The following is a 25,983-nucleotide window of genomic DNA, read 5'->3' as shown; positions in this document are numbered from 1 at the left end:
AAGCATTACATAGTCACAATAAAGCTAAGAATTGTCATCTCAAATATGAAAGTTTGAAATAGCAGACAGTTGTACTTTAACTGTTGAAGAACTAGCCCTTTCATTAAAAGCAGTAGCCAAAAATCTGAGAATCTTGGGGACTGGTGCTGAAAAAGGGCCAATGTTTTTCTGCTGAGCCCTAATAACAAACCTTTTCCATTTACTTTTGTAAATCTTTCTAGTGGAAGGTTTGTGGGAAGACAGTAATATATGATATACAGGGGAAGACAACCTGGATTGCCTAGCTATCGATGGAATTTGAGAAACCATGCGGTCAACTTCAGGCTCAAAATGTCTGGATGAATCAAGTCTGTCATATGAGACAGAGGATATGGAATTGGATCCAAGATCCATTGGGGATGAATCAAGTGAGGTCATAGGAAGGGGAAACCAAACCTGATGAGGCCAAAAAAGGGCAATGAGGATTATTGTGCTCTTCAATCGAGATGCTTTCTGAAGAAATTAGGGGATCAGGAGAGTTGGGGGGTAGGCATAAAGGAGACCGGTGGGGGCCAACTGAGAAGAAGACTGTCTCTCTGTGACTTATCCAATGGGGGGATTAGGGCAAAAAACCTGCTGCACTTGTTTAGGGGACATGCAAATTGGTCACAGCATGGAAGGCCTCATTGATGGAAAATCTTCAGCACAATTTCCTTTTTGAGAGACTACTTGTGAGGCAATAGGATGGATCTGCTCAACTTGTCTGCTATCCCGTTGGATTTCCCTGGAATGTGCATTGCAATCAGAAATCAATTGGATGAAACTGCCCACTGCCACACTCTCATAAGTTTCTTGACATAAAATCTGGTTCCTCCCTATTTGTTGATGTACCAGACTGCTGCCATATTGTCTGTCTGAACTGCAATAACCCTGAAGGGACAGAGTATTGAAAGGCCTACAATGCTAGGAGGACTGCTCTCATTTCTAGGACATCAATATGTGTGTCGGCCTCTTTTGGGGACCAAGTGCCTTAGACAGTCTTTCCAAGAAATGCTCCCCCCACCTAAATTGGGATGTGTCCGCAGTCACTATGGTTTTGGGCTGAGGAAGTATGAATGGATGGCCTTGAGAAACCTATCGGGCAAATCCACCACCTAAGATATCTTTTGCATGCCTGGGTTACTTTGATCTGGTGGAAAAAGGCTGGTACAGGATGGACCACTGAGTCAACAGGGTCCATTGAAGAATTCTCATATGGTAACTTGGTAATAGTACCAGAAATATGGCAGCAGACCGAGCCTAACGCCTGTAGAGTCAATTGAGCTGAAAGAGATGAGTTTTGAATTATCTTCCTGACTTGAAGGTTTATAGTTTGTAGTCTTGGCAGGGAAGGGAGGCTGTCACTGATACAGTGTCAAATAAGACTTCTATGAATTCTAGGGCTTGGTTGGTTCTAGATAAGATTTGTTGAGATTAATAGTAATGCCTAGGTGATAGCAAAATTGGAATAAAAAATATCTTGCTTTGATTAGTAGATGCCTGGTCAGGGTGGTAATGAGCCAGTCATTCAGGTAAGGAAACACTAGGAATCCGTGTGGTCTCAAGTGATCTACTACCACTGCCATGCATTTGGTTAACACCCTTGGGGCTGTGGTGAGACCAAAGGGCTGTACTCTGAATTGGTAATTACTGGCTCCCAGCTAGAACAATAGATATCTCCTTGATCGCCTGGTCATTTTTATATGATAATATTCATTGTGAAGCTCTGCTGAGCACAACCAGTCGTCCTTGTGCAGAAAAGGCAAAATGGATTGAACCATGACCATCCGAAACTTGGTATGTTTGCTCAGATTGCTTTGATCCAAAATTGGTCTCCAACCCCCTGTTTTCTTAGGCACTAAAAAGAATAAGAGTCATACACACACTGTAAACAATGAGTAGTGATTTGTAAAATAGAAGAAACCAAATTATTTAAAGCAGATTTTTCCTCACAACAAGAAATCACAAATAAAGCGATCCTCATACTTTCACAATTAAGGAAAACAAACTCTAATGTGTGAGCTTGATGATGGAAAATTCTGAAAAGCAAAGCTGCAGAAACAAACTTTTTTCCTATACTTATCAATAATCTTCCCATCCTTCTCAGAAAGGGAAGGATTGGAATTAACTAAATGTTTAGCAACAATATAATTAACTAAAGCTATAGCTACCGGGTCAAGTTTGGGAAGAGTGCGTACAAACTTAAAAGAATGAGGAACTTTATACAGCCTGTCCACCTGTTTCGGCCAGCTATTTATCAGGAGAACTACACACACATCCTCCAAAGCTGACAGAACTGAAAGAATAGGTGAAGGTTCTGGGAATTCCTTCTATAACAGCCTATAGTATTTTTTGAGGGACTGAGATTTCTCCCACTGAAAAACTGAAAACACTCAGCCATTCTGGAAATAGTCTCACACAAAGGTAAATTCCCATATGGAGAATCAGAAACTGAGCTCCCCTCTGACTCATCTGAGTAGAAAAACATGCATCTGTTGCTTCATCTTCCTATACAGATTCAGAATATTGAATCTTTTCAGGAAAAGAGAAATGGCAGCAGCAGCTTATCCAGGGATGCACACAACATTCTAACAAAGCAGGTAATTCTTCCTTGTTCCCTGTTCCAGGACCTACAACAGTAGCTCCCCTTTGCCACTGAGAGGACCCCAACAGCCACAGAGGCTGTGGCTAACCCCCTATTTATTGTGGCTGTAATCTGCTACATCAGAGGGATCTAGGGCAAAAGAGGAGTGGTCTGATGTACAACTAATGCCACAGCAGAGAGTCACCCACCTGTGGCTGAGGCAAGTTGTTAGCCTGCTGTGGTGGCAAAAGCTGTTTGCTTAACTTTTTTTTTTTTTTTGCGGCTGGAATAAGGACCAATGATAGGACTGACCATACCTTTTAATCTCTTATCTCAAGATATCTGGACAAAGCCAAAAATAATGAGGGGACAAAGGCTGCAAAATAGGGACAGGTTTTAAATATTGTTCTTATAAACATAGACAGAATAAAAGACTGTGTGAGCATGCATTTTTCTGAAGGATACAAATTCTAAAACTCTACTGTCTGCCATTATCTAGTGACTTCAATGCTCAGGGACCAATGATAGGACTGACCATACCTTTTAACCTCTTATCTCAAGATATCTGGACAAAGCCAAAAATAATGAGGGGACAAAGGCTGTAAAATAGGGACAGGTTTTAAATATTGTTCTTATAAACATAGACAGAATAAAAGACTTTTTGTGTGCATGCATTTTTCTGATACAAATTCTAAAACTTCACTGTCTGCCATTATCTAGTGACTTCAATGCTCAGGGATTTGTCACAAAACCAAACATTTCATTAGGAACAAACCAAAAATATGAGGCAAAAATCTGGATAGTTGAGAGGTATGAGACTGACGGTTTGTTCCATGGTCAAGATGAAAAATTGTGCCTGTTTCCAGGGGAAAATAAGCAGGAAAAGCCAGTAAAGTAAGTTTTTAAAAGTCACTTTTTTCACATAAAAAAACACAGTGAAATGCATTTTAAAACACTCTGCAGCCCCAAAAAGTAAAATAAATGCAATTTCTCCACAGAAAAAAAGGTTTTCAATTGCTCTAAAAATATTTTTAATCTGACAGGACAAAACAGTGCTCTCATTTAAACAATACAGTCTCATGACAGTCTATTAAAACACAAACTCCTAGCTTTAAAATAAATGTTCTGTTTTATTAAACAGACAATTTTTAAAGGGATTTTTTTTTTACACCAAAGGGAACTCTGCCCAGCAAATGAACAGCACAAGCAGATAGTCAACTCTTGAAAACCTCAGGGGAGCATACTCTTCACAGTAGGAAAGCTCTGAAAGGCTTGGCACCCAAGTCAACTCAGTTCAAGATGACTGACAGACTGGGTGTGTGGAAGGTGTCCTGAAGCTTTGGAAGCTGGCCCTCTGTTACATACTATGCAGGATATGACCCATATAGCTAAGGCTTTTGCAGCAGTGATCACACATTTTATTTGTACAGTTCTACTTTGTCTAGAGGAAGAAAAGTCCTTCCTAGGGATGTATCCAAAACAAACCCAGAAATATTTTTCTCGTGTAGAATGAGAAATGATTTCTGTAGGTTTACTTGGAATCTCAGGCTAAGGAGGAGTTCCTTGACATGTTTGAAAATCTTAACATTTAGAAAAAAAGTCTGCTAATTTAGGACAACTGTCTAAATATGGAAAAATGTGAAGACCTTGACCTCTGCAGTAAGAAATCAGGGGAGCAGACACTTTGTAAATACCCTTGGCACAGTAAACAGACCAAAGTGCAAGACACAAAACTGATAATGTAAACCAGAGACAACGTTAAAACAAAAATCTGAATTCTTTACAAATTGGTATGTTATGATAAGAAATTGTTTAAGTACAATGTTACCAAAAAACCTAGGAGAGGGATAAGAGGTGACAGAGTTTGGAGGAATGACATCTTGACCTATGAGACTTAGACAGAGAATGAAAAAAGGAGAGGTCTGCATCAAGTCTCCAAGTTTCTGCTTTCTTTCACTGACACCAGAAAGATCCTTGAATCAAACTCTTCCCCATCTGACCTACAAGAACTAATCCTATGACCAAAGCAAGATGTGTTCCAATAGTGGAAGAAACAGAAAAATTTGGTTTACTAGATAAGGAGGAAACCCTTAAAAAAGAGGAATTGGATCCCAATGCCATCTATGCCCTTGATGAATTATTCTCATAACCCATTTGTTACAGATAATCTGATACTGCAGAGGAAGATGTAGACCTAAATTGAGAGAGATGTTAAAGGATTTCCAGGATGGAAGGGAAACTGGAACTTATCAAGAAATATACAATAGTGTCCTCTGGCAAGGAAGAAGTTTATTTCAATTATAACATTGATAACATACCCCTGAAAATTGATCCAATAGTTAGGGACCAGGGAACCTATGTAGACAGTGAACTGTGTTTTATTTCCAATGCATCCACTATTGTATTTATCACTGCATAGCTTATAACATATTCTTGTCAAGTCATTGAAGGTAATTTTGGTGAGCAGGAAAAAAAAACACGTTTGTCAAAACCACCTTCTGCGAACAGCTCAATAATTTTATTTTTGCAGTGGGCAAGCCATCCTGCACACATCCCAGACAGACATATATATATATATATATATATATATATATATATAGACACACACAAACTCCAATATCGCCCAACAGTGGTGAAAAAAAGCAAACTCCACTGTCTGCAAAAGTAATTTTGTCAAACAGCATTTGCTCTGTTTGCATTCACCAAAATTACTTTAGATGACATGACATGCTCCACTTAGGATTCATGCCAAGTCATTGAAGGTAATTTCAGCAAACAGGTGAACTTTATTGTCATGATTCCACTGTATTCTGTCCACAGCAGGCCAATTGTTGTGTGTAATGTCCCCTCCAGTATGTATCTGTCCAAAGACTTGACACAACTTGAGCACCCAGAAACTCAGGTCTAAATCATAAAAACTATGCAGACTGTCTCTAAGGCTTATCCCTCTTCTTAGTGTTATACAAGCTACTGAGGGGTTATCTCTGCCTTATGTACACATCCTCAACAAACTGTAGTGTCAGACCTAATGCATATTCCAAGTTCAGTGGTGGAAGAAACTCCTGCTCAAGAGATATAAATCTCTTTTGCAACATAAACAGAACATGTTGGAGGGATATATACTGTATGAATCACAAATACTACTACTACTTTGGAATCTAACTCCTCTCCACATAAAGCAAAGTACTTCACTTACACTATTCAAAATTAATCTGGATGAATAGATGGGTTAAGCTCAAATTCATCCCTGGATTAGTATCCTTGTCTGTTATGGATACGAGCAACATGTAAATGTTCTGCTTACGTCTGGGTTACTCATTTTTAAAATATAAGGACTAAAACTTCATATGTCTAGCCAAATCTTCATGGATCAATAGCCTACTAAGTAACTATGAAACTAAGCAGAGGCATGTAGTCATTCTGGTGTTTTGGGCTGTCCTTGGTTTCAGGAGTCTACTTCTTTCTTTTTCTAACCTCTTTGCCAGTACTTTTTAAAATTATTGTCACCTTGTTGAGACTGCTCGTTTTGCTTCCTATAAAAGGGTCCTAAATTGAAAAGAAAATTCTTACTTACTTAGGAAAGGAGATTTGAAAGATTTGGGCAACTCTTTGAATCAATGTACCTCTTTCATCACATCTTTTAAGGACCTCAGCAAAAGAAGGGCCAAACAGATCACCTTTGTCAAGGGAAGAATTTAAAATATCAGCTTTAACTTATTCTAAGTTTTGAGAATGTAACAAACCAAATCTTCTTATAACTGATCCAGAAGCAGCAGACCTGGGCAAAGCATCAGCAGAATCATAGCATTACTTCAGAGTATTTGGTTACTTGAGAAGGCAGAAGCTCTTAAGGATTTAAAGAAGCTTTAACCTCAGAAGTAGGAGAGTTAACAGTTAATTTTTGCATATTGTTCTCATGCACTAATTGCAGTATCAGCAGGCCAGACACCACACTCATATTTAGTGCTGGAAGAGTAGAAGACTCTTGAGTTTTATTGCCCACTCCAGCTGACTGGATTGCTGACACTACAGTGCAGCATTAGGGAGGTACTGGCACCTCTGTGTGTGTCACCCTTCAGATGAGAGACTAAATCAAGGTCCCAACTTCTTGATTCATTGGTAGTTCAGGTGGATGTAAAAGATCCCACAGCACCTTTCAAAAAGATTGGAGAAGTTGTTTGATGCCCTGGCAAAATTACTCCTACTAATATAAATGCCACCTCCAATCTTCCCTGAAAAGAGAAAAGGATTAAAAAATGTTCTCAAATGAAACCAGTAAGACTTTTAACATATGAGACAGGCAGTTTAAAATTCTAAAAGATAAAGTAGCAGCAAAATAAACTTCCTTCTCAAATTTATCAACATCTTTCTCAACCTTTTCAAGAAAGAACTGGGTGAGTGCTAAGTTTGCAGGATCTGATTTGGGATTAGAAAAAAAGAGGTGCTTATGCACTTAAATGGTAAGAAAGCTCTGAAGCTTTAACGCCCTAACCAATGCTTTAATGCAATTCTACTCACGCTCTTCAGTGGTCAGGGTGTGTGAAAGGTGCCCTGAAGCTTTAAAGGCTGTCTAGTGGTCATATCTTTGGCAGGATATAACCCAAACTGCTTAAGTTACTGCAACAGTGATCAATCTATTCAGCTGCACCATAACAAAACAAGGGAAAAGCCTCTTTAATTGTGTTTGGTGCAATGGAGAGTGCCATTTTTGCTGCTCTTTTTTGAGAACCTTGGAATTACACACATTATCCTTCAGAGTCTAGCAGAGTCTTACAAGCTATAATCTATAGGATCATTGGTGGTTACTAGGCTAATGGTCCTGGGGCCCTTAGAAGTCTAGCCAAGAGTTTATCCCCAAAAAAGAAACCTCAGTCAGCACCTGTTGACCCAGTCAGTGAGGGACAAAGGTGGAAACCCTGGGACAAATCTGTACATTAGGATAGGTCAAGAGGTATTGGATTTATTTGTAGGACAAATACTGATGCCTTCAACAGAAATTAAAATCTAGATGTACTTTCCTGTAATCTCACTCACTGCATGCATAGTTATTAGAGTTGTGGTATTGATAAAGAAAGATCTGAAAAGGACAGCTTCCCAAATATACTTATTGCGTCTGACATACAGATAGCGCCAAATCACTAAAGCATTAATGTAATTTATTCCGAAACAGCATTCCCCTAATTCCAATTTAAAAGGTTATACTGCTGGAAAAGTATATTCTTTCAAATTTAGTATGTCAAAAGGTATGAAAAATAACTTGGGAGTACTAGGTCTAGTATAGCTTCCTGTATTAAACACATTATATTCTATCCTGTCAAACAGAAGTGAATTAAGCTTGCCCATGTAGTCAGGCTACTTCAAAGTAAATATCTACAATACAGACATGAACATGAAAATACAAAGCTGACTAAAGAACATTTTATGTTCAGAAAAATTGCATCATATCATTAAATGTGGATACCAAAGGGCAATGCAAAATGTTTATACTTTGTAAATAAAATATTACCATTCTGTCTGAAAACAGTCAAGAGTCTTCATCATTCCCATTTTTATCAAAAAGTTTCGAAGGAAGTCATCCACAACTTCTGGCTTGTGGGAAACTGGATATTTGGATACCAAAACTGGACGCTCAGTCTGAAAGTAAAATATAGTCCTCGTTCAGGAACAAACATAACAGTTGTAATATGCTATTTGCCTTTTGACAAGGCTCTGTTATGTCAAGCAGCAATGGCAAAAAAAAAAACAAGCAATTCTCCTAGAAAGTACTGTAACAGATCTTCACATGAATCCGAATAGCCAGCTCACCTAAGCAGAACTTTACCCATCATCCATAATGATTTTTACAGATATACAGTTTAGAATGCCAATGTCAGATGTCAGAGTCTCTTCCACTATACCACAGATAGTAAAAATATAGTCCATTTTTATACAGGAGAAAAGAAGAGAGAGAGAGATGGACAAAGAAGAAAACAAAAGAGCAGCAAAATCAACTGCTTAGCTAGAAGAGGTTCAAACTGCCTGACTAATTTGGAGACAGTGGGTGGGGAAACAATGAATGAATCCTTCCAAAAATATTCCAATACCTTAAATTCCTAGATACCATTAATATTGTCTTAAAGGGTAGAACACTCATCAGCTAACAGGGTCTCAGATTACATTACAGCCAGAACACTTGTGAAAAGGAATGAAAAAATATCCTGAAGACGAGGTCCTTCAAAATAGGCACAAGGTCTTTAAATAATGTCAAACGGTGTCATTCCTGTACTTTCTGCTACAGTGCTATGTACGTATTTTGTGCTATACAATGTTACAATGTACATTATCTTATTTTGGTATGTAGTTTCAGCTGAACACTACAATCATCTATAAATTGCTCCTGTACCAAAGTATTATTATACTATTCAAGATCATACCTAAACTAAGCTATGTAAGCTAAGTACACTCACAGCAAAAAGAAAAATCGAATAACTAAATATTTGGGGAAATACAGAAGAGTATTATTGCTAAAGATATTATATAAAGCAGGGATAGCCAATCAGAACTGCCTATTCAAACTCCCAGCTTGACAGTGCGGGGTATGAAACACACATGCAGATACCTTTGTCCACTCAGAAAAAAAACACTTTTCAAAAATAGAAAACAAAAGGTACAACCCACCTTACAAAAATAAATAAATAAAATACACATATATATCTTACCAAGCAAGGTACATTCCCCACAGACTTAAAGTCTGACTGAGTGTTTAGATTTTAACTAAAATGAGTTTTGATTACATTAACCATATATCCCTATCCAAACTTGTTTGTTGGTTTGATAACTCAGTATGTGAAATAGTTCAAAGGACCAGTTTCTTGAACCAGATCTCATGACATTCAAAAATTAAATACCATGGGTTGAATAAAATATATAAAATGAAGCCAGTCAAATAACATTGAGATTGCACAAAAAAAAAAAAAAGGTAATCAGAAATTATAATAAGAATATGTTGTGTCTTTCGGCTTTAGCCACAGCTTAACTCCGGTCCGCTAATGACTGGCAGTAGATTTTTACGTGCCGAGTTGCCAGCCCTGACGCACAACCTTCAACGAATGTATGCCCAGTCACGCATGTCTCCACACAGAAGACGCTCTAGCTGAGAATCGAACAGGACAACATCTTACTGTGAGGCGACAATGCTACCGCAGCACCACCACCGCAGTAATAAGAATATGAAAGATAATCAGAAATGGTATTCACAATTCACATGAAGGTGGAATTATGGTGGATTGAACAAGTGCAGTCAGGGAAAGTCTACAGTGAACTGCACAAATCAAACTCTTTATGTAGTTCATGTTTTGTTAGCAAAAGTTCTACATGAAGTAAGGTTGTGCATCTGGCAGCATGGCAACCACATTTGTGTTTTGCACTGGAAAGTACAAATATGAATGTGCAACTTTGTTACACAACATATACTAATTGCAACACTGTAATATTTCAAAGAATTCCACTTACTCCAAGGAACAATTATCTCACTGTATATAACTAGTAACAGTGTGTGTGCATGGGGGGGGGGTGGAGAGATGTAGTAATAACCTTATAGCACACTTCATTTTTACGTTTTTTTTTTGTGTTATTGTTAACATTTTTGACTGTTTAACATACCAGGGTTTATTTGCCATAAAACCTGTGCAACTTATTGCTTATTTTTACATTATTATGTATGATTCATGTCTCTTCTACCACATATCATGAAGAACTTTTGACTTGAAGGGCAAAATTATTTGTTCATCTTCTAATACTTGCTTTATCCTGCTTAGGGTCAAGAAGAATCTGAAGCCTGTTGTGGCAGGCTGAATTAAACAAGCATTGTTTTTTCTAAACAGGATACAAGGTTCCATTCTAATTAACATCGTTCTGAGTTATAGCCAAACCCTTCTAGAAAAAAAAATGGCGAAGAGAAAACAGCACATAGGAATTACTTAAGATTTTACATTTTTCTTAGAAACAGGAGAGCAGTGATCCAGTAACCTTCTTCAGCAAAATAATCTCCAGTCTTAAAACTACCTGAAATTCTTCTTCACCTCTTAAAACTGTTTCAGTTTCTCTTGTATGGTCTTGAAAACAACCCTCAGAGTAACAAGTGCAAAACACGCAACTTATTTGCAAGATACTCAGTCATTATAAAATATATCATTTTTAAAGCCAAACTACTAATTATTCACACTCCAAAAAATAATCCCTCAGTGAAATACAAATGATCCAATCCAAGAGAAGGCAACAACTTTTCAGCTAGCTAATGAAGATAAAAATGTGGATTACTTGAGCCATTTAGTGTCTGACTCGTGCACAACTACCTCAGCACCACAAAGCTTGAAAAGATAAAAAGGGAGGGGGCCATATGGTAGTGATAAAAAAAAAATACATATTATGGTTGCACAACAGCTAGATGCAAGCTCTTCAAGGTGTCTGAATGAAAGAGAGCCCCAAAGGAAAAATGTTATGTATACTGTTGTGGCTGTATGGTGGCTACACTGTGCATACATGAGCAGACATATATGATGCAAGTACAGAAAATCAATGTGTGATTACAAGTATCATTACAAAGTATAAAACAGTAAACATGTGATGAAATGAGATACTGACAGCACAGCTAGCTGGAATTTTGTAAATTATATGTCATTGGTGACTATCGAAATGATTTATACAAGATGCTTGTGTTACAAATGTCTTAGAACTGTATGTAGTGTATATCAAACTGCTTGTACAGATGTGTGTGTTGAAAAGGTATTTGCAAAGTGCTGCTTTTGAAATGTAACCACAGTGTGCTCTACTAGAAGCACAGAAATGTATATGTACTATTGTAACTGTTTAAATGTATACATTTTAACAGTGGAAACTGAAACACAGGAGGTTAACCTTAGTCCAGCAAACTTTAGAAATATATCTGAAATTAAATTACTTTATAGGCTACACAATAAAGAGGCCATCTCTCAAGTTTTCAATGCAGCTAGAGACACAAAATCTGTACTAGGAAGCTTTCTGTATTGTCCTTGGAGTGAACTAATTGCTAAATTTGAATTATGAAGGAATGCATTTTTTTATGATTTCCAGCATCTGCCAAAAATCTAAGCAAAAGCCCTTGTGTGTATATTTTTACAGACAGATGCTAAATGCTGTCAGCTTCTAGCAAAGGGGGGTTTTGGCCTGGGAACTAGAAGTCAGATGACCAGAAATTATGTCGTTCTTCAAGTTACCCCAGCAGTAATATTTAAATATTAATTTGAGAAGTCTCTTAGGGAGACAGAGCTTTCTGTATTTTGCCTTGGACTTGACAAGAAGAAGTCCCATTCACCACACATCTCTCTTGCTCTAATGAAGTAAGTTTCTAGGGAACAGTATGACTCTCAGATTAAGTCAGGAATATAGTGAAGCTTAGTTTAGATGTTTTGACCCTGTACTGCAATGTTATTTTAAATAGTTCCTGTGGTTTTGAACTCTGATGTCACTGTGAATATATATTTAGCATTGTCTTAGTGTTGCAGCGGTAGCATTGGTGCCTCACAGCAAGAGGTTCTCCCATTCGATTCTCGGCTTGGGTTGGGAGTGCCTTCTGTGTGGAGTCTGCATGTCCTCCCCATGGTCGAGTGGGCATTCGAAAGACATGCGTTGAATGGGCGTGCCTTTGTTAAAGGTTGGGCCATCAGGCTGGCAACTCGACACCATAAAAACAACTGACAATCATTAGCAGGCCGGAGTTCCGCTGTGGCGACCCCTAACCGGGAAAAGCCGAAAGATAAACAACAACAACATTGTCTTAGTCTTTTATTATTTATTATTAAATATATTTAAACTTTTCATTGTGGGTGAACTCTATAGAGATATTTAAGTTTTGAGAGTACTTGCATATTTATTTGGTGACACTGTATGGGCCACTACTAATAACCTTACTCTTGGTCAAACTACCATTTGTATTATTATTAATATTACACAGTAAGATTCAACAGCCTTTGTTAAGGGCCTTAAAGTAGCTGATAAGGAGTGACTGATGGCAGTGGAAACTACCTTATAGTCTGGGCAGAAAGGGGCATAGCTAGTAAACCTGTGCCAGCCTTTCCCAGGTGTGTGTGTGTAAATCAAACCTCAAAGACTGTGTGTGTCAGCTACTTAGGCAGGGACACGAAGCACTGGTTGGACAGAGAGGGTGCTGGAGGTCTTGGCTTGGTCACTCAGCTGAGATCTCAACTCTATAGCGGTGCCAATGGGGATCTGGAGAAAGAGGGAGAAACCATCCCCGGACTGACTGTGGTCTCTGTGTGTTCTTAAGGAAAAATGCACTTGATGCAGAGAGCTGCATCTGGAAATACTGTGTGTGTGTACCTGTTATCCTCGCAGTAAACTGTTGCCAGTGGCGAGGATTGATGCTCCTTGATTACTTGTCCAGTGGTGGGTTGTCACACATGTTAAAATTGCCCAAATGAAGGGAATCACAACAAAATAAAGAAAAATGCAGTATGGTCATAAAAGTAGGAGTTAAAAAAATCAGAAAAACCTACAGAAATATAATAATAAAATAATGAATTCAGCAGAACAATTTATTTATTTATTTTACATTTTTTTACTGGGCTAGTCCACCTGGATATATGTCCCATTTTCAGTAGAGACCCGGGGAGTTAAGCTCCAAGCTAGGACAATGAAATTAACACAATCACATCCAAGGATAACATGAGCTAGTTAAAAACTATTTACAGTATTGTGGCATGAATGTTACATTAGACATACATGTTAGTAGAAAAAGCATCACAGGCAAAGAGTGCATGGGGAAAGTTACATAAAGATGGGAGAAGAAATGAAAATGGGCATGCTAGCATAAAATTACAGAATGAGCTCAAAGAAAAAAATCTGGTGGTCAGGTAGGAAGGATGAAGAGGGTTGAGGAATAGTTATTAAATAATAGAAAATATGTAGTGTTAGAATGGAAAAAGGAAATGGGTAAATGGTATTGTCTAGGACTATAAAAAGGAGAAAGCAAGGTAGGGATGCTAACTAATAAGCAACTTACCCAAAAAAAAGTTGGCTACATTCTAAGAACTGAGTGTTTATAATTAGGTCATTGCTAAAAGCTCTGCAAAAGTGGGTATCAGGAAAGAAAACATGGAACAGTGGGTTAGAAAAAGAACTACATATCTTGAAAATGTTATGACACAAACAAACTCTGGCTTCTTGACTGGGTGCTTTTGCAATTCTGGAAAGTGAACAAAAAAATCAAACTGGGGAAAAAGTACAATTGTCCAAGATGAAAAAAATCAAACTGGGGAAAAAGTACAATTGTCCAAGATGATTACCATAACAGACCATTGTTGCAGCAGCCTAAGCTATATGGGTTATAGCCTACCAAGGATATGTCAGACAATCAGTTTTCAAAGCTTTAGTAACAGATCAGATAGCAATATAAAATCAGTAGTCAGGTTTCTAAACATTCACAGCTTTCTTGCCTCAGAATAAGGCAGATTAGAGCCCTGAGTATTAGTTACATGTGAGGAAAAAAAAAAAAAAGAGTAAAAGAAAAAATTCCCATACTCTAACAAAAACATAACACAAAAAAGGAAGATGTAAGGAGGCTGTTCTTACTACAACACAACACTGATTGTTTTAAACATTTACTGTTATGGTACGTTACCCTACACAGCCATATTATGTTCATCATTAGATCACTGTTGCAGAAGCTTAAATTACATGGGTAGATACCAAATCTTAGAATGAAAGGCAGGAGGAGGAAGGGTCAGAGTCCACGAGCCCCTGCAGAATAACCCTAGCAAAATCTGCTCAGGAACAAGAAAAATAAATTCAGTTGCGAAACCTGCAGTTACCATAACAGTAGATATTTGAACTTTTCACTTCTGTAGTAGCTTTTGGCTTTATGTGTTGCATCCTGCTTAAGATGCAATAACCAGCCAGCTTCACAAAGCTCTGGCTTCAGTCAGAGTGTATGCAATTTTAGGACTGTCTTGCTTCTAAAGTGAAGAGTAAAAGTGTACTCATCTTGAGCCTCAAAAAAGATATAAATAGCAACAAATAGTTTTATATTCCAAAAGATAACTATAAACAGAAGTAGGGAGAAGAGCAGGAATTTGAACATCTACTGTTATGATAAGTTCAACTTACATAACTGTACTATGTTCATCTGCATTTCCTACCTGCATTTGCGAGGATTTCCTCTGACTGCTCCGGTTTCTTCTCACTATCCAAAGACATGCGTCTGAAGCGTTTCTGCCCGGGCTTCCATTGAAAATAGGCTCTGTCCTAGTTCGACTTTCCCTGTCAACAAATGTTAAATAAATATAAATAAATCTGCTTTTCTAAAAAACTTTGTTCTGTCAAGATTGTACCTGAGCTGCCTATAAACATTCAGAGTATGTAGAATCTTCTCTCACTGGCTTGAAGGATTTGGCTAACACCGGGAGATTGATGGCTTAATTCAAAGTAAACTCTGAAACAACTTTGAGCATAAATACGGATTTGTTCTTAATGTGACCATATCTCGAAGGAAGACCACACAGGGCTCATTCACCAGGAAAGCTTGCAACTCAGAAACTCTTCTTGCAGAGTTCAGAGCAATAAGTACTGTATTCCATGTGATGAACCTTAAATCAGTCTGATGAGCTGGTTTAAAGGGATATGTGGCTAACTTTTCTAGCACAAAGTTTAGATCCCAAGAAGAAGCCATCGATTGTCTAGGTGGTCTCAGCTGTAAAATCCCCTTCAGAAAACGTTTTATCAAAAACAGTGAGAAAAGAGGAAGATTTATGTGCATACATGCTGAAATAGGTGATTGATGAATCTTGCTATAGGAATAAGAAATGCCAGATATGACAGCAACTCTTACAAATATTTAAGAACCAGTAGTACATAATCTTCCATAAAGCCCTGGTCATAGGCTAGGCCCCAACTAGAAAATCTTTTCTGTTTGCCAATATAAGACTTCCTAGTAGTAGGCTTTACTGCCTCCTTTAGTAACTGCTGTACATCCTCATGAAAGATGTGCCTAAAAGGTATAAAAATTTAATCATCCATGCAGTTAGTTGAAGGTGCTCAAGACTGGAGGTAGGTCCATTCTTTGAGAAAGCTTGTGGCAATTGCTCTTTGCCAATTCCATAAGAAGGGAAAACCAATTCTGCTTGGACCAAAATGGACTCGCCACAATGATTTTTTAAAAGTCCTTCTGAATTTCCAAAATTACCCCCAATATCAGTGGAAAGAGTGGAAATGCATAAAGGAACATCCTTGACCACAGGAATGAGGATGCATCAGTTTTCCAAGTCAGCCTGCAAGGAGTCCTAGTACAGAATAAGTTGTTGTTTTGAAAGGAGACAAACAGATCTATCAACTGCATCAGACACTATATTCAATTTTCATTCATGAGAGTCTGTCCTAGCCCTGCCACTGCATCTTGCTCTGACAGAATGTAAGATGCTTGGAGGGTTAAACCATGCTAAAGAGTTACTACCAAAGCCATTATACCCAGCCTACACTAAGGTTAAGACCTACAGCCAACCTGATTATGTTCCACACCATTATGGTATGGCCTGTTATCACCAGTAGTGGTCCTGCAAACCACAGATAATGAAGTAATTTTATGGCATGAATCACAGCAAAGATCTCTTTGACATTTGTGTGCTTTGGACTGTCTGAAGAGTTTCAAAGGCCTTGCACCTTTAGTCCAACAGAAACTACTCCCCAAGCAAAATCTGATACATCTGAAGTTACACATTAACTTGGAACATGAGAAGAAAATAAAAGACCAGGATTTTGAGCCAATTAATAGTGCAGTTCCTTTTTGATAAAGCCCAGAATTGGAGTCTGAAATTCCAGAGGATAAAAATGTTGGGTCCATAAGTTTTTTAAGCCATTTATTTTTTCTCATGCATAAGCTGGCAATAGGAATCGTAGCAATCACTGTAGCCATATACCCTAAGATCCTGAGATATTCTCTTGCCAAACTGAGTCTGATAGGAGACATTCAGGAAAGTTTCCAAATAAAAATCCACCTGTTCCTTGGAAAGAATTTTTTTTTTGAGAAGTGTCTAGAAGGCAGCTTAGATACTCAGTCCTGTGTGATGGAGTCAAGGAAGATTTCTGAACATTTATCTGGAACTCCAGATTGGTAAGGAGAGAAGAAACCCCTTTTAAGGACTCCTGACAACTAGGAAAATACTCTGCAAAGATAAGGAAGTCGTCTAAATAAGAACATTTGTGAACACCTTGCCATCAGCAATGAGCTATCACTGAAGCTAGACACTTTGTAAATACCCTTGGAATTGTAGATAAATGAAAGTAATGTGCTTGCCATACACTAGATCTGTGGGGTCTTCTTCAATCTGGTTTAACAGAAAGGTTAAGAGATCCAAATGGATCTGACATTCCCTCCTGTTCCTACAATACCTCAGATCGAGTTTACCCACAAGCACCTTATACACCCTTCTAAAGGTCACTAAACTGAATCACAAGAAACTATGACATAATACGAAACAGCTTCAAGCTGTATATCAGACAAGGCCTTGGTCCGGTCCAGTGTGGTCAGTTGAGAGAAACAAGATAACAACTTAGGTAAGGGGGGGGTGGAGGAAGAGAATATTGACCAGATGGAATAAGACAACATGGCTCTATAATTCATATCTGATGTTGTCTTTTCAGTCTAACTCAATAGATGGGACAGATTTTGCAGCTACTTATACTCTAGGGTGGTCTCATGGAAGCATGTTGAAGAATGGTGGAAATGAAAGAAGGACAGGATCTAGACTGTATATCTAGCTTCCAATGAGAAACAAAGGTGTGAACAGTAGACCAAGTAGCCACGGCACACATCTCATCTAAAGGTACTCTGGCAAAGTAGGCTACAGAAGCTGCAACTGCTCTGGTTGAAGGAACTGGAACTCTTCTTGGTCTGTGAAGCACAGACAGAACCTTCTCTTTATATACAAAAGTAATAAAGATCAGAAAGCCCTCTGGACGACATGACATTTGAAATATCATCTCCTAATTTGAAAAGGAAATAAAATGCTGATCTGTTTTCCTAAAACCTTTGGTATGGTGCAAGTAGAACCTCAATTGGTGGTGAATATTCATCAAATGCAAGCTATATTCTCTTTTATTAGAAAAATTTTGGAAGAAAGCTGGTAAGTTAATGGACTGGTTAAGGGCAGCTTCCGAGGCCACTTTGAGAAGGAAATTTTGAATGGTCTGAAGAGATACCCTATCCTTATGAAATATCAAGAAAGCAGGCTTGTAAATTAAAGCCTGCAACTTAGAAATTCTACTAGATGATCTAATGGTCACCAGAAAAATAGTTTCTTAAGATAGAAATTTCAGTTCTGCTGACACTACTGGTTAGAAGAGATGGTGATTTAAAGCTTAAAGCAATAAAGTAATGTCCCAAGGAGGAACTGGATATCTGACGGGGGGCCAGAAAAGGAATGTTCTCTGCAAAAAGGCTTTATAAAGTTTCAAGGACGCACTAGAGTTCTGTTTCTCTCCTACATGAAAATTGAGTATAGCTGCTAAATGTACCTTAATGACAGAAAAGCTAGCATCTTCCTGAAATAATACCACCAAAAATATAGAATATATGGTATAGTTGCTAAGAAAGGATCCAAGCCCTTTGAAGATGCCCAGATAGCAAACCTCTTACATTTCCATTTGTAAACCTTTCAAGTGTTTGGTTTTTGTGAAGATAATAAAATGTAAATCACTGTAGCAGAAAGCCTGCCATCCCTGGCTATCACTGGAACTGTAAGAACCATGTGGTTAATGTCAGGGCTTTTAAGTCCTGGTAAGGCTGACTTGATAGTGAGATAGGAGATCTGGAAGAGGGCCAAGCACCCAGGGAGGGTGTTTCAGATGAGGCTAAAGGAAGGGGGAACCAAACTGGATGGGGCTAGAAGAGGGCAATGAGAATCACCGTTGCCTTTTACCAAATGGCCTTCTGAAAAAAACTTTTATCGGGGAAAGGCAGAAAAAGTATATAGGAGATGCAGGGGGCCAGTTGTGAACCAGAGCATCCCATGATGATTGACTCCCTTGGGAGATCAAGGCTAAGTAACTGCTGCACTTGGTTTTCAGATGGGAAATGAAGATGTCACAACATGGTTGTCCCCAGTGACTGAAAATCAGGGTCACCACAGACTAGTTGAGGGAACACTCTTGAGGCAGGAGAATGGACCTGCTCAGTTTGTCTGCTAAAACACTGGAGCTCCACAGGATGTGCATTGCCACTAGAAAGCATTCAGAAAATTTTGCCCATTGTCACACAGTCAGGACTTCCCAATATAACCAGTATGAATTGGTTTGCACTTCACTGTTAAGTTTGGAATAATGGTTAAGACCTTCACCTCTTAAAAACTGTAGAGGATTTGATTCTGACTTTGGGCTATTAGCTGGGCTCAAAATAGCCCTTCAGGGCAATTAGCCTAGTATTCATGTATGATATACCAGACCACATCCATAACTTCCAACTGGATGGATATCACTGCCTTGTGGAGGGAGTACTGTAAGGCCTGCAATGCTAGAAGGACTACCATCATCTCCAGGACACTGATGTGAAATCTGGCCTCTGCAGTTGACTACATGCCTTGAACTGTCTTCCCCTCGAAATGCCCCACCCTCAAGCCAAGAAAGCATGTATTTCTGGTCATAGTAGTTTTCAGAGGTGGAAAAATGAAAGGCAGACCCCACATCACTAGTGTGGAAGTCAACTACTAATAGATGTGACATCTGCATATTGGTGTAAGGTGAACTGGAAGCTGCATGAATTGATACAGCATTGACCCATTGCACAGAGTCCAATGCAGTACCTTCATATGTAATCTTGCCTGAGAAAAAGTACAGTTTTGTACCTACCATAAATGTAGATGTTCGAGGATCCCCATTGCTGCAGTCCTTACTATAGGGTATAGTCCGCGTCCAGTCGGCCCGAATACCAGAGTATAAGGCTGACGTCGGTCAGGGCGCATTAGACTGACGTCAGTACGTCAGGGTACTAATGCGCATGACCGACGTCATATCCTCAGTCTTTTCTTGCCCCAGATGTCAGAAGACCCTAAAAAGACAAGGCCCAAAATACCTGCACCAAAAATATGTACAATATATACAAGAATATATACAAAAATATAAGCATGTAACCTCACCTACACAACCACCCCAAACACAGAGGGAAGGAGGGAGGTAAATTGGACTGCAGCAATGGGGATCCTCGAACATCTACATTTATGGTAGGTACAAAACTGTACTATGTTCTTCGTTCCCCATTGCTGCAGTCCTTACTATTGGGTAGAATCCCAAAGCAGAGGTAAGGGAGGCTGGCAAATCATAAAGAAGCAGGAACTGACAACATGCCTTGCAAAACAGCTGTGGCAAAACCAGCCCTAGACTTAGAGTAGATAGGAAGGTGATAATGCTTAGAGAAAGTATGCACTGAACTCCAAGTAGCTGCTTCCAAAATATCCTTAGTTGCCACCCCCCTTAGAAATGCTGTTGAAGTGGCAGTAGCCCTAGTGGAATGAGGCCTAATCCCAGCTGGAATCTCCTTGCCATGATGGGAATAACAAAATGCAATGCAAAAGCCAATCCACCTAGAAATAGTCTGTTTTGACACAGGCTTGCCCTGTGAACTCAAAGCAAAAGAAACAAACAACTGCTGAGTCTGCCTGAAATCCTTAGTCCTGCTTAAATAATAACGCAATTGCCTGTGTACATCTAAAGTGTGCAAAATCTTTTCCCCTTTATTTTGGGGGTCTGCATAAAAAGTAGGCAAATGAATAGTTTGGTTTAAAGCCACACTAGAAACCACCTTAGGCATAAAGGAAGGATTAGTACGTAATGATACCCTATCCTTATGGAAAATCAAAAATGGCTCTACTGCCATAAGGGCCTGCAACTCAGACACCCTTCTTGCAGAAGTAATAGCCAACAGAAAAGCAGTCTTCCATGACAAGTATTTCAATTCAGCAGTAGCCGCAGGCTCAAAAGGTTGTAGAGTAAGTTTTTCCAACACAAAATTGAGATCCCAAGCAGGAGTAGGAGCTCTACGTGGGGGTCTTATATTCTTTGCCCCTCTAAGAAACTGCTTGAACAAAGGGTGCGAAAACAATGGTGGGTCACAATCATAGTGAGCTGAAATTGCTGCAGCATGAATCTTAATGGAAGAGAAGGACAAACCTTTGTCCAATAACTCAGTAAGATATTGAAGAGCCACACTCAAATTAGGCTCAGAAACCTGCAAATTCTTTGCTGTACTCCAAAATAAAAATCTCTTCCATTTTTCTGCGTACACTCTCCTTGTACTAGGTCTTCTAGCTTCCATAATCACATTTAAAACTTGTTGAGGAAGGTGAGACCTGCTGTGTTTCAACACAGAATATGCCAGGCTGTTAGATGAAGAGAGTGAAGCTTGACATTGAGCAGATGACCATCCTTCTGAGATAACAGATGAGGAATCAGAGGTAAAGGCCATGGAGGCTTCTTTACCAGACTCCGTAGTAGTGGGTACCAGTGTTGCCGAGGCCAATCTGGAGCTATCAAAATCATCCTTGGCCTGTCTTGTCTGACCTTTAATAGTACCTTTGGAAGAAGAGGCAGAGGAGGAAAGGCATACACATGAAGGTTTTTCCAACTGAAAGACAGAGCATCCACTTTCCAAGCTGTGTGATGAAACCCCTTTGTGCAATACTGTGGCAGCTGGTGGTTCAGTGGAGAAGCGAACAGATCTATGTCTGGAGTCCCCCATGACACTGTCAATTTTTGAAATACATGAAGATCCAGTTTCCACTCGTGGGGATCCATGATTTGTCTGCTTAACACATCTGCTAAGGAGTTCTGTGCTCCTGGCAGAAACCTTGCCTGAAGAGTTAGTTGCAAGCTTAGCGCAGTCTCCCATAAAATCATTGCTTGCCTGCATAGAGGATAAGAATGTGTTCCCCTTGTTTGTTGATGTACCACATGACAGTTGTGTTGTCTGTTAGAATCAACACCTGCCCTGGAAGAAGTAACTCCTTGAAAGCCATTAATGCAAACTGGACTGCTAACATCTCCTTCATGTTGATATGTAGATGCTGTAGTCTGGCAGGCCACTTGTCTTGTATCCACTTTCCATTTAGATGAGCTCCCCAAGCAATGTCCGAGGCATCTGTCGTTAAAATCTGACTCGCCTCTGGCCGGGTCACAGAGAGTCCCTTGTTTAGGTGACATTCCTGAGCCCACCACAAAAATTCTTTTTGAAGGCAAGGTATTATTTGAATGACAGTGTCCAAATCCTGGCAGTGCTGTGTCCATACATTTTTGAGATACCATTGTAGCTTCCTCATATGCAGTTTGGCATTGACTTAGCTTTGTCTTCCATTTTCTTTAAAACTGCTTCCACAGGCGATCCAAACAACACATCAGACTGTAAAGGAGCATCCAAAATCCTTGTCTTAACATGCTCAGCTAAATTCTGATCCTTCAACCAGGCATGCCTGCGAAGAACAGAACTAGTAGCAGCCACCCTCGAGGAGGCCTGTACAGCATCAAAACCACATTGCAAAGAATGCTTACCCACTTGTTCAGACACATGAACCAAATCCAGCAACTCTTTACACTCAATACCTTCCGCCAAAGCATCCACCTTAGATTTTAATTGTGAAAGGAGATAATTCTGATATTTTAGCATGTGAAACTGACAATTCAACGCTCTCATGGCTAGAGTGGAAGAAGTATACACTTTCTTTCCCCACCTATCCAAAGCCCTTGCCTCTTTATCAGTGGGAACAGGATTTTTAACCACAGAGGCCTTAACACCTTTAGGCCCTTGAGAAATAGTTTCTGGGTCCGCCCTTGGACTCAAACAAATACTTATGAGCTTCGGGCACCCTATAATACCTATCAGGCTTAACAGGAGCAGGAGGCAAAGAGTCAGGGTTCAGTGAAGCCTCTGCAAAAACATCTTCCACCACATTCAACACAGGAGGAATAGCTAATGGCCTATGCTGGGGTAAAAACAAGAATTCCCTAAGCCTTTTCCTGGAATCAGAGTAATCCTGGCCTTCCCATTTAAAGTGCTCCCTCATGGAATGCAGAGTCTCTGAAAATGAGAAATCCTCAGGAGGAGAAGCTGTAGGAGTGGAATCATCCACATCAGAATCAGAATAAGTAGGATACTCCTGCAAGTCTTCTGCAGAAGACTCTGAAGCCTCTGAACACTGTTCAAAACTATCAAACTCCGGTTCTACCCTAGGCCTCTTATCAGGCGGGGGCATAGAACCTCTAATCATAGTAATCAAATCTTCTGCCATTTTAAGCATATGTTTCTTAGGTACAGAACCCGAAATGCTAGGAGAAGCCCCACTGAAGCTGAACTAGGCCAACCTCTCAAAGAAGTTTTGGCAACAGAAGGAGAGGCCCTAACTACCTTGGGAAGAGAGGGAAGAACAGTTACCTGAGAAGCCCCTCAGCCTGGCCTACCTCCTGAGAAGGCACATCCTGTAACAGTAAAGTTTCTGCCTGAGACTCCATGGAAACTCCTGGCAAAACCTCTGGCTCCACTGAGCCTTCTAAAGAACCGTCGTCCGGGGCTGCCGGTTCATCAACCCTAGGCTTCGCTGTTTGTCCTTGCGCTTCTTGACGAAGCGGGCCGGAGCATCCGACGGCATTTTATAATTGCAACGCTTCCCAAACACTAACCTGGCACAGTCTAACCTCCTCTTAATAGTGCGTTTGTTAAACCTAGCACAAGAGCGGCAACCAACAACGTCGTGCTCAGGCCCTAAACAAGGTATACACAAGGTATGGTAATCCCTATGAGGTATCTGTTTCCCACAAGAAATACAGTTATTCACTTTTTCTGACATCCGGTTAAATACTGAGGCAAGAAAAACCAAAATGTTCCCCAACGGGTACTTAGCCAACTCTGTTTCGGTCTGAAACTCCGGTTTCGGAAATATTTCAGAACGCCAACCTGCACTCGCAAAACTGCTTCTGCATCGGACCATGCAGCAAAAAAGACTGAGGATATGACGTCGGTCATGTGCATTAGTACCCTGACGTACTGACGTCAGTCTAATGCGCCCTGACCGACGTCAGCCTTATACTCTGGTATTCGGGCCGACTGGACGCGGACTATACCCTATAGTAAGGACTGCAGCAATGGGGAACGAAGAACATCAGCATAACAGATACAGCCACTGATTCCAGTAGCGGAAGTACAAGTTTTGTTTGGGGATTTGAGAAAGAAAGGACTTTGGAAGCTTGGTAACACAGGGACAGTACTCTCTAGTCTGGGAGTTTAGCGATTTGAGATGTGTCCAGGTGGCACTCTTATGTCTGATTAAGTGTCAGCTAATTTTTTTTAGGTTTACCATGATCCCCAAGTGATGAGAGAATTGGAACAATCAGATCCCTGGACTGGATAAGTAGATCTTTAGCGGGTGTGATGTGGAGCCAGTCATCTAAATAGATAATCAGCTGAAACCCTTGCAGCCTTAAATGTGCTGTCAGACCACTGTCATGCACTCCCTGAACATCCCAGAGGTAGCGGTGAGACCAAAGGGCAGTACTCTGAACTGGAAGTGGAGAAACCCCATTGACTGCCTTGCTATGCTGATTGTGGTGACTGAGGTCCAGAATGGGCTTAAGGTTGTCATCCTTTATTGGAAACAAACAGAATCTTGAATAATCTCCTCACTGGTCTGATGGTACCTCTTGGATTACTCACTTTTCTAGTAACTTTGAAACTGCTGCTGCCAATTTCCTCTGACTGAGTAGAATGTTGGGAATATTACTCTAGTTTTTTGGGGTGAAAGCAAAGGGGATAGCGTAGTGTCTGGTGATAATCTTTTGTACACAAGAATCTTGAGTGATGGCTAGTTAGGTGTGAGTGTAGAGACAAAAGCACCCCTCCAACTAGCTCCAGAGTGTGGCAGTTGGGCAACCACTCAGGAGAGCTGAAAAGGTTTCTTGGTGACCCCGATACCCTTGATTATGCAGTCAGCCTCTGCCCCTGGGGTGAAGTCTGTTACAATTGTTTTCCCTTCTGCCTGGGGGGGGGGGGGGTGTCATCAAAACAGGGATTTATGGAACCATAATTTATTTCCAACCTTTTGGTTTTGTGAAAAGGTCCTTTCAGGTGGTAAAAAAACAGATGCACATGGCAGACAGGGTTTTGTACTACTGTTAACTTCTGGTGAGTATATCTTTGATCATAGGTCCAAAAAAAGTGTGGAACCATCAAAGGAAGTACTGACAAAAAACATATTTTGAAGCTCTCTGCAAAGTCACAGAGATGCATCCAGGCATGCCAGCAAATAGCAATACCAGTGACCACTGTTTTCAACATACCATCAGCTGCATTACAGAGCAGTTGCATGGCTATGTTAGACATCGATTGAAGGGTAGATAGCTGCAATTCCATAGTGTTCTGTATATTAGCAGACAAATTATCCAAGAGTGACTTGCAAAGCTACTTTGTCAAGTCTTTCTCTCTCTCTCTGGAAATGAGTCATATCAGCTAGGTAATTCAGTAAGTAAAGAGTAAATGCTGGTGATGTGTATGTCTGCTTTCTAAATCTTTTCAGTGCCCTGGAGTCCCTGTTAGGAGAATGGACAGAGATGCTCATTTCAGAGAGCTCCATTCTGTTGTTGCCGCAACACTATGCCATCTATGGCAGGACCCTTGCCCCAAAAAGGCCTGTTCCTACAGGATACCAGTATTTTTGTTAGGTTTTCTTGAAATCGGCTCCACCACATCTTGTTCCCTCCAAGCCTGCTGAGAGACCAGGTCAATGAGCTCAGCAGTAGGCGGGACCATGCCAGCCCTGAAAGCCTTAAGGAATATACACTCATTGCGGGAGGAGACTTCATAGGACCAACCCCCTCATTTCATCAATGCAAGGATGTCTCATAATGAGACACCTTCTAAGGGAGATCTTGGCCACCCCCTTTCCTCGAAGTTGGTATCCTCAGTGAGTGACTCCTGAGGGGAGTCCAGATGTTTTTCACTGAAACTCCATTTTCAAAGCCTTTTTTCAGTGGGAGGCTCCAGAGATGGCTCAGAACCAGAAGGAGAACTTGCCAGGGAAGATCCCTCAAGATTTACAGAGGCTGGCTGTCCCTGTACGACGGGGTGATGGGAATGAAGAGCTACAGAATCTAAATTAGGATCTGAACAGCACTGAGTTAATGCAAGAGACCTCCTCTCCTGGCCTGGAGAGTACCCTCTCAAAAGCTTTGAAAGTTAAAGCCAAAACTGAAGCTGAGGAAGACTCCTTGGGATATGAAGATCCCAAAGAAGGAATCACCCAGGCCTCAATCTGACTCAGCTCTGAAGCAGAGACAGGAGCCAAGCTGTCTACGACTGAAGCACTCAAGGGAATGGATGA

The 25,983-nt window shown here is 40.1% G+C and overlaps 1 protein-coding gene across 3 annotated transcripts in view; it reads right to left on the bottom strand.

Moving 5' to 3' along the window:
- The window catches only part of SPAG16 (sperm associated antigen 16), a 971,574-nt gene that overhangs the window by 655,768 nt on the left and 289,823 nt on the right, over nucleotides 1-25,983 (bottom strand). For 2 of the 3 annotated variants that reach the window (XM_044075715.1, XM_044075714.1), the window contains exon 4: nucleotides 8,109-8,236. In XM_044075715.1, the coding sequence (XP_043931650.1) occupies nucleotides 8,109-8,236 (128 nt within the window). Of the gene's footprint in view, nucleotides 1-8,108; nucleotides 8,237-14,775; nucleotides 14,877-25,983 lie in introns of those variants that run through there. The other variant, XM_044075716.1, reaches the window with a different exon arrangement.

The sequence above is a fragment of the Protopterus annectens genome, chromosome 6.part1, assembly GCF_019279795.1.
Source record: "Protopterus annectens isolate FY-2018-M chromosome 6.part1, PAN1.0, whole genome shotgun sequence".
Lineage (NCBI taxonomy): Eukaryota > Metazoa > Chordata > Ceratodontiformes > Protopteridae > Protopterus > Protopterus annectens.
Note: the sequence above shows the minus strand (reverse complement) of the source record. Positions and strands in the feature narration are given on the sequence as shown.